General features: G+C 35.6%; 2 protein-coding genes across 3 annotated transcripts; one reads left to right on the plus strand and one right to left on the minus strand.

Moving 5' to 3' along the window:
* Nucleotides 1-250: 250 nt before the first annotated feature.
* LOC117316446 (elongation factor 1-alpha-like) lies at nucleotides 251-6,500 on the minus strand. 2 transcript variants are annotated; one of them, XM_033871032.1, is made up of 7 exons: nucleotides 6,466-6,500; nucleotides 4,658-4,838; nucleotides 4,095-4,263; nucleotides 3,159-3,337; nucleotides 2,460-2,739; nucleotides 1,527-1,783; nucleotides 297-889 (listed from the first exon to the last, which is right to left on the minus strand). In XM_033871032.1, the coding sequence occupies exons 2-7, from the start codon at nucleotides 4,802-4,804 to the stop codon at nucleotides 536-538; spliced, it is 1,386 nt and encodes a 461-aa protein (XP_033726923.1). In that variant the 5' UTR covers nucleotides 4,805-4,838; nucleotides 6,466-6,500; the 3' UTR covers nucleotides 297-535. The 2 variants fall into 2 exon arrangements, with proteins under 2 accessions (XP_033726922.1, XP_033726923.1); XM_033871031.1 differs by lacking the exon at nucleotides 6,466-6,500 and having other exon boundaries at nucleotides 251-889; nucleotides 4,658-4,861.
* Nucleotides 6,501-6,623: 123 nt separating this feature from the next.
* Nucleotides 6,624-15,679, plus strand: LOC117316447 (28S ribosomal protein S14, mitochondrial-like). Its single transcript, XM_033871033.1, has 3 exons — nucleotides 6,624-6,845; nucleotides 11,779-11,970; nucleotides 15,105-15,679. Exons 1-3 carry the CDS (start codon nucleotides 6,795-6,797, stop codon nucleotides 15,285-15,287), a joined length of 426 nt encoding a protein of 141 aa, XP_033726924.1. The 5' UTR covers nucleotides 6,624-6,794; the 3' UTR covers nucleotides 15,288-15,679.
* The last annotated feature ends 2,621 nt before the right edge of the window (nucleotides 15,680-18,300 follow it).

The raw sequence follows: 18,300 nt of genomic DNA on the forward strand, positions 1-18,300 counted from the left end.
CGGTAAACTTGATAGAAACCATTGATCTAGTGAAAACGATGTAGGAAATTGGACGATTCATAAACATCAATTGTGGACAAAAAATTGCAGCAACCACAGCCATTTTTTCACACAAATTTTGAATTAAACAAAATATTTGGCTTGATTTAATAGCTGTTTTCATTTTGAAAGGAATTTTCAATCTTTTGTGCAATCCATTTTTTTAACTCATCACCAGGCAAGTCAAGAAAATAAAACTTCACAAGCAACATATTTTAAATAATTTTTTTTATTAATGCCATTACCTACAGCATCAATTTTTTTTCCTTCTCACTTCTTTTCGATGGATTTTTTTGGTAAGAAGTTTTACAGTCCAGTAAATGCTGTGCTGTGGGTCATTCAAAATAGACTTCATTTGAATTCTCAACGTTTTTCTGTGAACTTTGTCTTTGATTTTGGCCTTCTTGGACAAACTATCATCTAAATCAGATGAGGCAAAACAAAAGCTAGTTATGATGGAGCGGGCCTGATGTCCTTGTAGGGTGTCAAATTCATTTCATTTCTTGGTGGCCTTCTGGGCAGCCTTTGTCATCTTGCCGGATTTTTCACTTTTCTTGATAGACTTGATGACGCCAACAGCGACGGTTTGACGCATGTCACGGACAGCAAAACGACCAAGTGGAGCGTAGTCATTGAAGGCTTCAACACACATTGCCTTCTGGGGGACAAGCTCCGCAATACAGGCGTCACTTGACTTCAGACACTTGGGAGCGTCCTCAAGCTTCTTTCCGGTACGACGGTCGAGCTTCTCCAAAAGCTCCTTGAACTTGCAGGCAATGTGAGCAGTGTGGCAGTCGAGGACTGGGGTGTATCCAGCGTGGATCTCTCCAGGGTGGTTCAGGACAATGACCTACAAACACAAGTTGTGAAAATTAATTTTAATGGCAGTACTAAGCACGGACACCAGTCTGGCATTATTTTTGTACATGTTTTGTACAGACACCTGACACAGGTAATTAAGATTTCCTAAATGCATTTCTGTATTAATTTTTGTTTACCACATCAATAAATTCTAGAGGAAAATTTGTTCTCTTACTCAAAATGAAATGGACTTAACTTGGGACCAAGGGGAAACTGCCTATAAAAAAATCCTCAGTGAGAAAATAATTTTCAAACTGTCAACGGTCACCAGTTGGCCATTTTTATCTGGATCAGATTCAAAATCAAAAAGGTACAACTGGGCCAAAAATGACAAGATATGAAACCAGTTCTACATTCTTCAGTTATTCACTATTTCAACACTTTGACCTTGAAAGGTCAAAGTCGGTCATTTAACAAACTTCACTTAGCACTTCATTCTCAGCGACTGTTGTGGCCCCGTGATCGAGAAGTTGATAATTGTTTACAGGCAGACAACAGAGAGACAAAAGACAATCGCAATAGTCACCAGTGTGTATCTAACTCCTGGATATTTTACTGGAATAACCCAAACATTTCCTAGAGGGATTAAACCTGAAGTTTCACTTCAAACATTCAAGACTACCTACCTGAGCATTGAAATATTCAACACCAGCTGGGGGATCATTTTTGCTGTCTCCAGCAACGTTTCCTCTCTTCAGTTCTTTAACAGAGACGTTCTTAACGTTGAATCCAACATTGTCTCCGGGAAGAGCTTCCGGCATAGATTCGTGGTGCATCTCAACAGATTTTACTTCAGTTGTCAGGGCAGATGGGGCAAAGGTGACGATCATTCCAGGCTTGATGATTCCGGTCTCTACCCTGCCCACTGGCACAGTTCCAATACCTGAAACACAACAAGCGACCGATGATATAAATATAAATTAAAGAATTGCAAAAAAAGTAATATGCTTATAAATATTAATCATGCTTGCTGGCTTAGTGATGCCATACCACATGGTCTCGAGGTACCAGTCGATCAGTTACATTTTAAACCAAATTATGAAATGACAATATTAATGAAATTTATAGGGGATAATGCTCTACGCGGATGACTATCATATTTAATATTTATGGAGGGACAGATCATATTGCTTACAAGTGTCAAATATTTCCCATTTCACAGTATTATCGGCAAAACATCCTTTTTTAATTCTATAAACTTGAATGGATGTACTTGCATGGTGGATATGTAGGTAGGTAGACCATTTATTGCGACAGGATGTAACAGTTTTATTTAAGTGGAATTAAAATCTTTCAAATTTTCGCATTTCTTCCTTTACTACAGTATTTAAATCATCATGAACACCTTCTGCAAGGTTTACCATCAGAATGCTTGGTACATTGTATATTGTACTAGGCAAATAGCGTAATTTTACACGAAGATTATGTTTCTTAAAAACACTATCTACTAGTTAGTACCTTGCGTTCCAACTCTATTAACTCAAATTATTGACGTGGTCCTCTAGAGTTCGGAGTTAGCAGGGTTTTTACCATATTTATAATTTCTTTTTCGACCATACCTCCAATCTTGTAGACATCCTGGAGAGGGAGTCGAAGAGGTTTATTTGAAGGACGAGATGGAGCAGTGATGCTGTCAATAGCTTCCAGCAGGGTCTTGCCACTGGCATTGCCCTCTTTCCTTTCAATGGCCCATCCCTTGTACCAAGTCATTTTCTCGGTGGGCTCGATCATGTTGTCACCGTGCCAGCCGGAAATGGGAATGAAAGCTACAGTTTTGGGGTTGTAACCAACCTTCTTGATGTAGGCAGTTACTTCCTTTGTGATTTCCTGGTAACGAGCCTGTCAAAACCAAATAAATATATATCGATAAATGAAATCTAAATTTCAATCCATCAATTATCACTATGATGGTTTTTCCCAGTCAAATAAATTTTAAAGATTCATGTTGACTTTTTGTAAGCGACATTTATATCTGAAGTACACAATTATCCTGGTTCTTTTATCATTTTTAATTGCATTTGAGAAATTTCTGAACTTTAATTGTTGAAATTACTCAAGTTTCATCTGAACAGCAGTTGCATTGGATGCCAACAGCCGATTTAATAGCAACATTGCTGTAATGATGACTTGAGACTAGTAGTACACAACTAGTAGTACATGCAGCATGGAAAAATCATAAATTGACTGGCTCAATTGGAAAATTTACAGATTTCAGAAAATGTAACATTTGTAGGGAAAAGCTACAAAATCTGCTATACCTCGCTGTAGGGTGGCTCTGTACTGTCCATCTTGTTGATGGCAACAATCATTTGCTTCACTCCAAGTGTGTAAGCAAGCAGAGCATGCTCACGGGTCTGACCATTCTTGGAAATACCAGCTTCAAACTCTCCAGTACCAGCAGCAATGATAAGTACAGCACAATCGGCCTGGGAAGTTCCTTTAAAAATGAAGAGTGTAAATTAATGACCAATACAGGACAATAAAAGTGCTTTCCTTCCTTTATATTTTCATTAACAGGACAAACTCCCATTTATTTAACTTTACATAACCTTATCCTTTAAAACAAATCAGTTTTTTTGACACGACATGAAATCCAGAATCTTAAAAGAGCCCTATTTTCTTCAATTTTACACTTCTGCTGCACATAAAATTCAAATTCTTCCAGACAGCAATTTCCATCAACCTGTTTAGGAGGAGCAGAGCCATCCTGTATATATTGATATGTCAAGAGACCATGGCAATATATAATCCCAAAATCTAGCTATAACTTGTAATCAATGTCCACTTTAGAACCTCAAGTTCAAAAAGACCCTTATTGTTTGCCCCTTAGATGCATGCAAAATCTTGCCAGTCTCCCCAACCCTTACAGGGCTCAAAGTGGATATTTTTACTAGGTTGCCTACGGTATTTGGCTACCTAGTCATTAAATAAAGATGTCAATAAAAAAAAATCTCTTTATTCCAAGATCAGCATTTCTCTAAATTTCAATTGTGAACATAATTTTAGCACGGGCTGCAACCTTTAAAGATTAACGAAATTGCAAATTTTAGTGGCCAAGCAGGTTCCTTCTTCGCCAATGGTGAATTTAAGGTGCCATGGCCACTTTGAGTCCTACCCTATAATAGCTCAAGCATGAAACAGATTTATCTCTAACTACCTTCCTACCAACTCTGAACAAAGTGTATTCAGCGTACCAGTGATCATGTTTTTGATGAAATCTCTGTGTCCTGGAGCATCAATAATGGTAACAACATATTGAGTGGTCTCGAACTTCCACAAAGCAATATCAATGGTGATTCCACGTTCACGCTCAGCCTTCAGTTTGTCCAATACCCAGGCATACTTGAAGGAGCCCTTTCCCATCTAAAAAGACAAATTTTTAATTAGGTCCACTTGGATTAAAACTGTAATGAAAAATCAAATGAAATGCAGAGTATCAGCGTTTCAACATATTTACCCTGCATCACTTGTTCCCACTTTTGTAAAATACACCGCTAGTTTCTAGGTCTATTTAATATCAATTACATATATATTGTTGCAAATTGCAATACAGCTGTTTGGACTTAAATGGGCGTGCATGCCCAGCATGATCATTTATGAATGACAGAAAAAATTAATTTCAAAAACTCTCCCTACTGATGTCAAGTTTGAAGGTCATGAACCAGAAACCTTGAATGCATGAACTGGAGTTGTACTCGATTGTACATAATACAACTTTCTTTCAGCTTGTCTGTTTAAATTAAGTTTGGATTTTTACCTCCTGGGCTTCCTTCTCGAACTTCTCAATGGTTCTCTTGTCGATACCACCACATTTGTAGATCATGTGACCGGTACTTGTCGACTTTCCAGAGTCGACATGGCCAATGACCACGATATTAATGTGAACTTTTTCTCCTTTACCCATGGTTGTTTCTCAGTTGTTACAACAAGGTAAGGATCTGTAAAAGAGAGAAAAAAGATTTTAATCCAAATTCAGAGTACTGTCATGTTGAAAAAAAAATCTTCATTAAAATAACCCAAAAACCAATTGTCGCTTATTTTTTCAGGTTTTTATCACTGGATGGGGATGGGAAATTTTGTCCCCCTTTTTGGGAAGAAAATGGGGGGGGGGGGGGGTAAAAAATTCAGGAATAAACTGCAATTCTAGAAAATTTGGCTCATTAATGGCCACTTATCTGCCGATAAATCCCACTTTTTCAACTGAACTTCCCAAATGTATTATATGATCATATTCGTTCTCTTCATAAACTCCTACAAGTAGCACAGTAAATTTCACACAAGCTTACAATAGCTGCTTCATGAAAGTATTCGACAAAAAAAATATCTGTAGGGATATAATTTACAGGCTTCTTCTGAAACTATCAGTCCTGTACGATGTTTTCAAAACAGGTCACAATCAAACCCAGAACCCTTCATTAGCAGATATTTTACGACCAAAAATGTACAAAATTAAGTGTTATTCTATAATCATATATAAGGCACTAGTTGACCTTAGTGATGGTAAATATAGCAATCTGGTGCTAGATTAACAAAAAATTACTGTGACACAACCATTTCACTTAAAAGTATGCATCTAGTTGCTATAAAACGATTTTATTCTCTTACCATATTTAATCAAAAATCACACTATTACTACATGTGGAGGCTGTAAGCAAATTAGTCCCGACATAAATACAATAAATTAAACCGGCTTTTTCACTAATTCACTTCTAGTAGCAACTTACAGACCATTGGTCAATATTCTTTGTCCAAAATATCAAGCGATCTAGACTAGATCACATCAAAGGCCACGTGGTTGAAAGGAAAATGGCAGCCATATTGAATTTGTAATTTTGTGACATTTCATGGTGCAATCACGATTACAAGGAAATATTCAACTGTCTGCTCGATGTAGATGCCATAGCATGGGTATTAGTGGAAGTCATACGAAACAAGCAGGGCTTCATCCAGGAAAACGCCCATAAAAGAAGTTAAAATAGTTCATTCAGTTATATAATTACCACGAAATAAACAAGAACACCCAATGGTACCTTGATTAGAGAAAAACAGTTCAGATCTAGGACCACATTTTACACAGGAGTAAAGCAAAATGATCATGAATAGAATATATACTTCCGACAAATTGAAATGATACAGAAAAAGAGTGTTTTCTATCAAACATGGCTGCCAGTGTGATGTTCTGATCCAGACTGCTCGACAAAGATGTTATTCAACAGATAAATTATAACCAAAAAAGGAAAAAAAAGAACAATAATATCAAATTAACAAAACAATTCAACAGTAGCTTGTAAATGCAGTGTTGTACGGTAACCATCGCTCTACAGGCCCATACAATAGCTTTGGGTTCAGCCAGCGCCATTACGCCGGTATGTCGACGTGGATGGTTTTGTATATTTCGAAAAAAGATTGAAAAATCATGAAAGTACACATTGTTCATTCAAAATACATTGAAGAAGTTACCAATATTTGTCTATATTTTACAAACATCGCATAAAAAGTTATGGATGATGAAAACATACGATGATTAAAACAGATTTTAACTCAACACATATAATGTACACATACTCACAGTCACGCCACAGCAGAAAAGGAAGGAATATCGTATCACGTGGGCAATATAGGCTTCGGAGATGCGCACACGGTGTTGTTGACGTCACTGCCTTATTTGTACCTAACCAAGTCTATGACATGTTTGTATCAAATGTATTTATGAATGGCAGATTCGAAGCTTTAAAAAGAGAGATTAAACAACAGGTTACTTCCGGAACGTCATGTACCCTGTGATATGAAAAGGACTCCTAAATAAGTATTATAGGCATAATTCACCGTATCAATATGTTGCAAGGCTGAATTGAAAACAGTGTAGATCAGCAATTTTATTACAAAAAAGTGCAATGCAAGCTATTGCGTCATCTATGCGAAATTTGGCAAGGCCGTTTTTGAAGGTAAATTTATTCTCAATTTTGTAATAACATTATTTGTTCACTAGGCCTACTAATGAGTTGAAAACATATCATTTTTGACATTGTATTCAGCTACTATATATGATAAATTACTTTGGATCTTCAGGGGCTTAGGTGATGACGCTGTAATTTAAAACTCGAACATAAGATAAGGGGCATATGCCGGTATGGTGGTGGAGGGCGGGGGGGGGTGTTGAGGAGGAATCAGGAGGGACCCCCCACCCCTATCACCAGCTGTGCAGTACCTATACAAGAACATGCAGACAATTACCTTGATATATTATTACCATTAACATGCTAACATGATTAGATGGAATCTGGTGGCCTTGCATAGGCCTAATCGCAACAATATCACCAGGGTTTTTTAAAAACCGGTTTCTTAACGATTTTTATCAAATAATCCTAGGTATTACAACTTTCAAAAGCCTTGTTTAACATACAGATCAGGTATACTACGTTCTGTGCATAGCTGAATCAATAGGTGGTAAGCACAGACCTGTACATCACAAAAAATAATTGTCAGATAAAAAAAATAGCATCTCCCGAGTATGACCTGTCCTGCGACTAACAAGTATATGTAGTCGTGGGACCGGTCATACTCGGGAGACTATATTTTTTCATCTGACAATTATTTGTTTGTGATGTAGCTCTTTGCCTACCCCGTGTGGATGAATCCACCAACATGGCATATTTGTATGTGCAATATGCCATCCATCCATCTATATTGCTTTTCAATGATTTTGGATTTAATAGAAAAATAAATAAATGCTGCAAAAAGTTAAAGAAGATTTGGCATTTAAGATGATCAATAAGAAAAGACATCAAATGTATTTTTTAATTGCTGATGTACTAGACGACTAATTACATGTAGGAATTTTGCAATTTCAGTTATAATTAGTAAATATTATCGTGGTTACTGCTTATTGTACCTCTATGCATTAATTATCATAGAAACTTTTCTTATGCATTTTTTATGAGTTTTTATAAGGGTAAATCTGAAATCACAGGGGCTTGGCACGATTTTCCAAACAATGGTCCATATATATACACACTATAATAGTTATACAATATACATATATATGGACCATCATTTGGAAAATTGTGCCAAGCCCCTGTGTCTGAAATTATCAACATATTCTGTCTTTTTAGGTCACCCGAGACAAAGTCTCAGTTGACCTATTGCAATTGCCTTATGTCCAGCGTCGTCCATTGTGTGTCGTCCGCCGTAAACAATTTACATTTTCAACTTCAACTTTTAATAACCAACAGGCCCAGAGACCTGATATTGGGTCTGCTGCATTCTGTGATGAAGGGCTATCAAGTTTGTTCAAATGATTGACTTTGACCTACATTCAAGGTCACCGAGGTCAAATATGCTGAAATGTTTAAACAACTTCTCAAAAGAGTCCCAGGGGATTGATTTTGGGTCTGTACGTAGCATTCTGAGGAGAAGGGCTACCAAGTTTGTTGAAATGAAGGACTTTGACCAACATTCAAGGGCACAGGGGTCAGATAGGCTGAGTTTTTTGTAGGACCTCTTCTCAATAATCAAGAGGCCCAGGGACTTGATATTAGGTCTGTAGCATGCTGGGATGAAGGGCTACCAAGTTTGTTTCAATGGATGACCTTGACCTTAATTCAAGGTCACAAGGGTCAAATATGCTCAAAGATATCAAAACTCTGATGACTGTTAAGACCCATGGGCTTGTTTATGCAGAGTTATCTGCCCTTGTAAGCAGGTATTGGTTGTTTATGTAATAGAAGTACATCGTATCAACACTTGCTCACAAGGGCAGTAACTCTACATTACAGAAAGAAATAGCAGATAGTCATAATTATTATTAAGTAGGCCTTTATAGATGATATAGGTTGATATATATAATGGTCAACCAAAATATGTTAAACGAAAGTGTAGTATGTACAGTATGACTGCATATGTTGCCAAGTTGCTATTCGGATATCAGCAATTTGTGCTTGTTTCCTAATTCCTCCATCTCGGGCGACCGGGGTCCCTCTTCTGCATTGTAGGCTGCAAGCGCCTGAACCCCATTTATCCTGTGAAAATAGATTTTGAAATATTACTATTAACATCCAATAGTAAAACTACTCCAGAGAAGCATTTCATATTAAGTTTGCATGCAAAATTACTGTATCCTAGGCTTATATATCATAAACAGCCTTGGACAATCAAGAGCCTAAGAATTTCTCAAACTATAATATATAGATTGCACAGTACTTCACCTGGTTCACCTGGCTTCGGTCTGTGTTAGACGTTATCGTCTCTTGACCACCTTAATAGATTTCAGTTCATCAATACGTCTTGTTGCGCCTTGTCCTTGATTCAAAGTTTTTCATCAAATATATCATTGTTATCACTATTGTGGTTCCGTGGATTTCTTTATGATTATATACAATTTCTCCACCTCTTAAAATTTATGTACAGTTTCCACATAATAAATATCATTTTAAATTTGTAAAAAAATTGTCTCACAGTCCTCTTATTCCTTTTATATACTGGCTTGTAGATCTTTAAACACAAGTTGGGTGAAATTTTATTAGCAGGTCTTTCCAATGCTTGTTGAGTCTATTTTTGAATTGGTTGATTGTCTCACTTTCTACCACTTCCTCTGACAAGTTATTCCAGTCATTGATTACTCTTATATTAAAGGAGTTTGTTCTGATGTTCAGTCTGCTCTGGTTTGGGGCTTCCTAATTTTGTATTTGTGTCCTCTGGTCCTCCTGTTTGTCTCCATTTCAAAGAAATCTTCTTTTTCGAGGTTGTCTATTCCCTTGATTATTCTGAATGTTTGAATCATATCCGTTCTTTTTCTTCTGTATTGTAGGGACGGAATGCCAAGTTGTTTAAGTCGTTGCGGATAAGACTGGTTTTTGATATCTTTCACTAGTTTTGTAGTACTGAACATCCATGATATCTTTTGCAGTTCTGTTGAAATACTTAACAAATGTTATTTAGTTGACATGAGTATCTAGAAGATTAACACCCCACCCCCACATTTTAAGTTGATGTATTGGTTGCCTTGTTTCAGTAGGATTAAGTTAAGATTTTAAAACTACTACAAGCTTGGGTATAATTATCGCACTACTTTGATAATCAAAGGGCTTATGCAAGTGCTGTTTGTCAACATCAATATTGTTAGATCTTAATAAAGACAGGATTTACAGTAACAATAGTCAGGTATGTTTAATGTAAACTAATAGCAAACCGAAACGAACACAGGATATTTCCCGTGGCCCAAATTGTAAACAATTTACCTAGACATACGATGAGTATTTCGTTGACACATTTTGTTTAAAATTGAAAATAATGTTTTCAACTTTGGGATAATCGGTACATTTTACATATATAGGTTGTATAATATATCGGGACCAAAAACTTGAGAATAACCAAGTTTTTCGAATTATCTGAGTTCGAATTATCCAAGTTTTTATTACTTAGAAAAAGAAGGATTTTCGCTAGGACCGGAGTAATACTTCTGGTGAAACGGAGGCTTCGAGTGATCCGAGTTAAGTTATCAAAGTTTGAATTTTACATGCATGTCTTGTTTTTAGCTATCAGAAATCCAAGTAGGCCACAAGAGCCCATTTCTGTTTTTGGATTTCGGACTCAAATTTTGGTAAAACGTTGTACATAGAGGTTTTTAGGGATGCTGTTCGTGTTGCAACACTTTTGGAAAGTTTGGTTGCCATGGAAACGAAATGGAGGCCTCTGATTGATATTGTCTGATTAAGGTGAAAATTGGTACCAGTTTTTTTTAGGTATGCTGAACAACCCAGAAACATTTTCTGAAAATGTCATGATCAATGGCTATGTTAATGAAATGGAGACCTCTGATTAATCGTAATTTTGATATCATCATATCAAGATAAAAAAAATGGTACATAGGGGTTATGAGATATGTAGAACTACATGTTAACATTTTCTGAAAATGTCATGATCAATGGCTATGTTAATGAAATGGAGACCTCTGATTAATCGTAATTTTGATATCATCATATCAAGATAAAAAAAATGGTACATAGGGGTTATGAGATATGTAGAACTACATGTTAACATTTTCGGAAAGTTTGATTGCCAGAGTAACGAAATGGAGGCCTCTGATTTGTCGAAATTTAGATATTGTCCGATTTTGAACAAAAAGGTTGACATTTCCTGACCTCTGATTGTGAAAATTTAGATATTGTTTGGTTTCAATGAAAATTGGTATATAGGGGTTTTGAGGGATGGCGAACACAGTGGTTCAACTGCTGGGGTGTTTGGGGGACTTCTGTAATGGATTCCCATTACAATTAGTACTTGGTTTTTTTTATTTCAGTTAGCCTCAATTACTTGTAATGAATTACGATAAGTTGCTCATTGTGACCGTGCTGCATATGGGAGCTTCTAGCCAACTATGGTATCTGATATTGAAATGAACCTGAAATCCTCTTTTGTTTTTTATATCAAGCATTGTGAGTTTTCCCTTGGACCCTCAAATTTATAAAACTGACGCAGTCATAGGCTCTAAATCATATAGGAATTAATGAAGTGTCTGATTTTATTAATTTCTGATTGGTGATCATCATAATCAGTTGACCCTGAACTTTTAGCAAGATTTGAAGTTAAATCACTACTTCAGTCACAGAGCCTTGAAACCTCTATCCAATAGACTTGTTCTTCAAACTGATGAGTGAGATTATTATTGGGAGTCAAAATCATGCTCTGACTCAAAGAGCTACTGGGAGGTTCATTTAGGAGCCCTGGTCATATCAATAATCATCAAGCATGTCAAGTTAAGGGTCAAAATAAAGGTTTTTGAGTGTCAAGGAAAACCCTGTTTGAAGTATTTTATTCATATTTATTTATGATCAAGAAGTGACTTGATGTCATTTATGACTTATTTTTTTTACACTCCAGGTGCTAAACTTTCCTAATACAACACTTCCTGTGGAGCAACAACCATTTCAGACAGCTCAGGTGCGAACCAGATATGTTGATTGGAAAATGCGGAGGGATGCTAAACGGCGAGATCTTGTTAAGGAATATGGAGCAGAAAGACTGAGATACAATGCCCTAAAACGAAATACGATCTTACCATCAAAGATACGGGTAGGTAGTAGGTATTTGGAAACATTTTGTCAATCTTCAACTTTAACATCCAGCAGTTTTTCTGAGGACTTCTTGCGGCTGATAATAGACCCATTTTAAATTGAAATTATTTCATATTTAGGCAATATTTCCAAAATCAGTAGTGTTCCTTTTCTGAAAATTTCCTCCCAATTCACAAAATCATCTCTATAAAAACAGTCACATCCATGGTATTTCAGATTTGCATTTTGCAAATTACTTGTATTTGATAATGCACAGAATAGATCATCCCATTGTATATATACTGTTAGTGTTCTCTTGAATTCAGTAGTTTTAAAAGTATACTGTAAATGAAAGTTTTGCTTAATCAGTTATACATTCATGATGATTATGAATTATTTTGTATCTATGTTTAAAAATTGTCACCCCAAAAAAAAACTAAAGGTTTAATACATCATGTTTATTTTTGTAAAATTATGTTATAAAGTTCTGCTTGCTCTGAAAACCTAGTGGTAGAATGTAGACATTGTTCTGAACAAAGTTAAATACTAAGATATTGAGTTGTTGTTGAGCAATTCTACTGAAAAATGTATATGACATGTATATACAAGAAACAGCATTTGTCCTACATGTTGGCAATCTAATTAAAATCTAGATGGTCATTTTCACTATGTTACATGAACATCTAACAACATCCCATAAGGGGTCACGTCGGGATGACCTTTTGGATTAGCCAATCAAATGACTACTTCCAGAATCTTGGAAATGAATGTTTATGTGTCCGAATTAGCATGACTAGAGTGCATAGTTTGCGTAATCTGTCAATTTGTTTCAAGTCATTTCGTCCCGGAATGTATATATAGGTATATATATAAGAGTCAAAGAAGTAATATAAACAGTATAATCCAGATAACACTGGATCCTCACATAAATGTATGGAGGATACGAATTACTTGTAATGATTATATGGGGCAAAGAAGTAATTCAATTATATATATTATGTGATTGTATTTGTGATTTTTTGTGTTTTGATAAAGGGGCGGATTGCCTCGAAAATTTAACAAACCTTATTGTTTACACTGTTTGAATTACTTCTTTGCCCCATATAATCATTACAAGTAATTCGTATCCTCCATACATTTATGTGGGGATCCAGTGTTATCTGGATTATACTGTTCATATTACTTCTTTGACCCTTATATATATATATATATATATACTGTGCCGAAATGGTTTGCTTCAGATGCATGCTGTGACGAAATGTTTTGCTTCGATGACATCGGAAAATTGACAATTCACCCTGAAAGTGAAATACACACATCTCAGAGGTCATCCCGACGTGACCCCTTATGGGATGTTGTTAGATGTTCATGTAGCATAGTGAGAGTGAGGATCTAGATTTTAATTAGATTGACATGTTGGTGATATTTTTATCCTGTTTTACAGCCAAAAACAGGCCCTAACTAATTCACAGTTTTTTTACCTAAAGGAAGAATGTTATGAATATTATTATTATACCAGTGCTTTATTTTTCCAGGTTAAAGCAAGTATAGGCTGTTGTAAATTTCTTGTACCAAAAACCTGCATGTATATGTTCCTATGTGAAAGTTTTAATTATTTAGTTTGTGATAATCTGATTCTCGTTATATGTTAATGACATCTGAAGCAAAATTAATTTGCAATTTGTAGGATAAATGGTGAAAAAATAATTTTGATAAATTTATTTAGATACTATCTTATTATCAGTATATATCCTAAAAGAGTGAGTCTAACATGGTGGTTCTTTCTTAGATCCGAATTTAATGCTGCATGTCGTTGACATATTTCAACTTGATGATGACTGATGATGACTCCCCCGAGTTGAAACATGTGAACAACTCTCAGATCTAAGGAAGAACTGCCGTGTTGATCATCTCACTCTCTCAGTATATTATCTGGGATATTCTAATGAGACCTCTTGTATAATATTATATCCAAGGTGTGCTCTTAAGGATTTCAATAATTTCTAACTTGAGGGAAGTTGTGCCTCATCCCAGCTTCTAGTGTCTTTATCGTCTTAGTTGGGGGCCCAGGGCAGGTATCCAAGGGGGGATGACTACACCTTATTAAATCCGAACAAACCCAATCTGAAAAGGATGTCATTTATACAATTATCAGTGCAATCCATGATTGATTCAGTCCCCAGAAATTATGATTTCCAGTATTTGTGTTGATGCTGCACCTTTGAAGCCTAGAAAATGAGTAAAACTTGCTTCAGGAGTCCACTCAAACTATACAGGCATGCCTTAGACCTGTTGACTAAAAATGTTTTATTACACTTTTTTCACTGAGTTATCTCCCTTCGTACAAACCCTTGTTTTCTAAATGGTGTTACAATTCGATATAGTGTCAATGAGCTTAAGGAATAGGAATTTTTTTTTAAAAGTGTTCTTGTTAAAACCATGAGAACCAGTTTGGTTTTGATTAACAAACTTTTTAGCTGGCTATTTTATGATCACTTTTGATTGCTAGATGCTATTGAAGATCATGTTTCATTCCTTGCAATAATAAACATGGGTACTTTTGAACACAATATGTATATACAATATATATGGAACGCTAAGGCTGCCTTATATGATAAATATTCATTATATAATTTGATTTTACTATTATATGATATCATATCATTATTATATTATGCGATATTGTCATTATATATCATTTTGCTATTGTATTATGCGATGTTGCCATTATATGATGAAATGTATCATTATATGATGAGAAACCATTATGTGATATTGTTTCACCATTATATGATATCATTTCATCATTTGCCCACAGGGGCATGTCTAGTCTTATATAAAAAAAATGCCAAAATTACCTACATATGTATATATAAAGACGAGGGCACCATCAGACTAGAGATGCCCCTGAAACCAGTCAAAATGTAAAATTTGTTTTCATTTCAATTTCTTAAACTCATCTCAAAGTTATAATTTTTGCTTGCAAAGGCTGGCAAAAAAAACCCAACATAAGTTAAGAGTTAAGACTCGTTCTTAAAATCTCTTAAAATATGAAACGAAGACTCATTCAAGATCCTATATACATGTATTAATATAAGACCTAGCCTTTTTATTTCTCACTATTAAAGAAGTTCTCTTTTTTATGTTTTGCAGGAAAAAGCTGCAGAAGACATAAAGACACTTCCATTAAATAGCTCTATTTCTCATGTACATAAGCGATGCATCATAACATCTCGACCGCGTGGAAATCTGAGGAGGTTCCGAATGAGTAGGATTGTATGGAGAAAACTGGCCGACTATAACAAATTATCAGGTGTGACTCGATCATCCTGGTAAAATCTTGTGTTTCTTGTTCAAGGAATAAACCTCTTAATCATCCAACAAACTGTGAAAGAAAAAGATTTAAAGATATCAAAAAGCATATTTGGTACGTTTTCATTCTCCACAGAAATCTGGCTTTAGAGTTTTTTTTGTTTTATTTAAGGATATTTTTATTACCTTTAAAAGTTTTTTAGGTTTTCAGCTTACAGCATTTACCAGAAGTTTCAGATATAGATTGTTATGAGGAAATTTATGAACAAGAATGTTGATTGAATTGGTAGTTTTTTGTGTTTGAATCAGTTTTGGAATGTATTTGTATATCTGCTAGAATTGTGAGTTTAACTGTTATGTGGAATTGTTTGTGAGTGAAAGTGTATGTTTAATTGAATAAATAATATTGATCGGAACATACCTCTTAGTTATGATTAAATACAATTTGGTTTTTTTGTTTAATTTTTCAAATAAAACTTAAACATAATTATGTGATGACTTTCATGAAAAATGGAAGATTTCCATTTTTGGTCAGATTGTCATAGTCAAATAACCGAAAAATACGACTTTTCCAACCCAATTAAATGATTTTTTTTAAATATGATTTAACATAAAATGGTTTACATGCTTTTTTGTTTTTGAATTTTTACCCCAATATACGAAATACCCTTAATATTAAGCGTTACCCGATTAAGTGGAAAGTACTGTAAATAAATTTTACCCAGTAATATTGTTTTGATAAACATATTAATTAATGAAACAAGTAAAATGTATATCATCATTGTATCGCATTTATCTGCAAAGCCTCCTTTAAGTCCTTCATTTTTGCAGAATCATCAATTTTCAAATGCATATGGTAAGCGAAAGGTGTTCCGAAATAAGCTCTCTGCAAATGTTGATACATGTGTAAACGTTTACACTAATTGGGTGGGGGTTATTAGTGGATAAATATTGTACTAGAATTTTACAATTGGGGAAAGGGTTTATTTAAGAAATAATTAACGATGATTCGTGTATTGTTGCAGGATATATAACGAGGACGAGGATATTTTGCAATTAAATTAATAACGAAGGCCTGCAGGCCTTAGTTATTAATAAAAAATTGCAAAATATCTGAGTCTGAGTTGTATATCCTGCAACAATACACGAGTCAAAGTTGATTATTTCTATTCTACCATGTACTGTTTAGTTCTGAGATCTACCTCTGTCTAATAGAAAAACAGCAAAGAAACCCCGAGAAAACCTTGTAATTTATTTCTTGAGTATTGCATTATTTGTTGATGAAATATACAGGCAATACAGTACTACGATCAAAAGCATCTATCATATGGCATTGATTTTGAATATTAAAAAGAAAAAAGAAAAAGCAAAAAAGGGGGGGCCTCCGTAGGATTCGAACTCGCGTCGTGATAAAAATTTATTGAAAGACTAACCCATTAGCCCACTCGGCTATAGTAACCTTTTATGAAACGGGTGAATTTTAGATATATAAAATTGTAACAGCTGTGACTCACGAGCGTGTATTATTGGCACGAGCGTGTATTATTGGAAAATAATACATGGTTTTAAACCAATCAAAACTGGCGTTGCATAGCAAACATGGTAGAATTGAGTATAAATATGGTACTAAATTTTCACACTTGGAAAGTGGCTTTTTTTCAGGATAAACAGCACTATACTTTTACACTAGGAGAGGGGATGAATACAGTACTGAACCTTTTCACTAGAAGAGGTGGGCTTATTTCAGGATAAATATTGTATTGAACTTTTTCACTACGGGAATGGCATATTTGTGTACTAAAAATTACACTAGGGGACAGAGGTGTTGAGTCTCCATTTCTGCAAACTTTGTTTTCATTCCCCAGCGGATGCTTCTGACCAAATTTGATTCAAAATCAAAGTCATTGATGACTAGTATCAATTTTAGATCTTTACTCTCCCAGGGGACCAGAGTACCCTCACGATGCTTCCGACAAAATTCGGTCTTTAGCCAATCACTGTTCATGATAACTAGCGAATTAAAGGGCTTGTCCCTATTCCCCCCATTGGGCTCTGAGCCGAGAAGGAGGGTCAGAGTTGTCATTTATGCAAATTTTGTTCCCCTTCCCCCATGGATGTTTGACTGAATTTGATTAAAATCACTCGTATATGACTAGTGGAAGATTAAATACCGGTATCTTGTACTTGGGTTCCGCCCCTCCTGTCCTAGGGGGAGGGGCAGAGTCACCACTCATGCCTAATTTTATCCCCTTCCCTCAAGGATGCTTCTGACTTAATTTGGTCAAATTGATTCACTTGTTCATGATTAGTAGCGATATCGATGTAAAGTACTTTTCTCGTATTGCGCACCTCTGGTCACCGGTTAGGGGGCAAGGGGGCGACAGAGTCACCATTAGTATAAATTTTATTCATTCCTTCTCCCAAGGATGTGTTTGGGGTGTCGTTTTAACCGAATTTTAATCTAGCCTCCCAAAATCTCTGAAGAGGCCCCCCCTATACATGTCCAAACTCGCATAGACTGTAACAAACTCTCGGGGCTCTTCGCTCAATATCCAGGGGCAACGATCACTTTCGCTCTCTACACCATAAGTACATGTATATGTATGTCATGAATGGAAATGAGGCACCTCGAAAAATCAGATGTGACCAAGCCTATTACACGAACTCGTGTATTCCTGAGTCTGTCAATATCCACCGTAATGAACAAACGGGTGTTCTCTTATGGAAAATAACTTAAAGCTTGTTTTCCGATCTCAGATTATAAAAAAATATATGTATACTTGTGACATATGGAAATGTTAAGTGAATTTCTGGCACAATAATCAAGTGAACTTCAAGCTAGAACATTCCAAGACGTTCTGGAAAATTCTACATTATGGAACTTTTGGATTGCTATGCAGCTCCCGGTCTGTGTCGTGGAAAATACGAAAAGTAGACGAAAACACGACAAACGGAGAGTTTCTGGTTAGAAGAGAGAGAGAGAGTGACAGACAGAGAGAGAGAGAGAGACAGACAGACAGACAGATAGACAGCTCCA

This window comes from Pecten maximus, chromosome 18, assembly GCF_902652985.1.
Source record: "Pecten maximus chromosome 18, xPecMax1.1, whole genome shotgun sequence".
Lineage (NCBI taxonomy): Eukaryota > Metazoa > Mollusca > Bivalvia > Pectinida > Pectinidae > Pecten > Pecten maximus.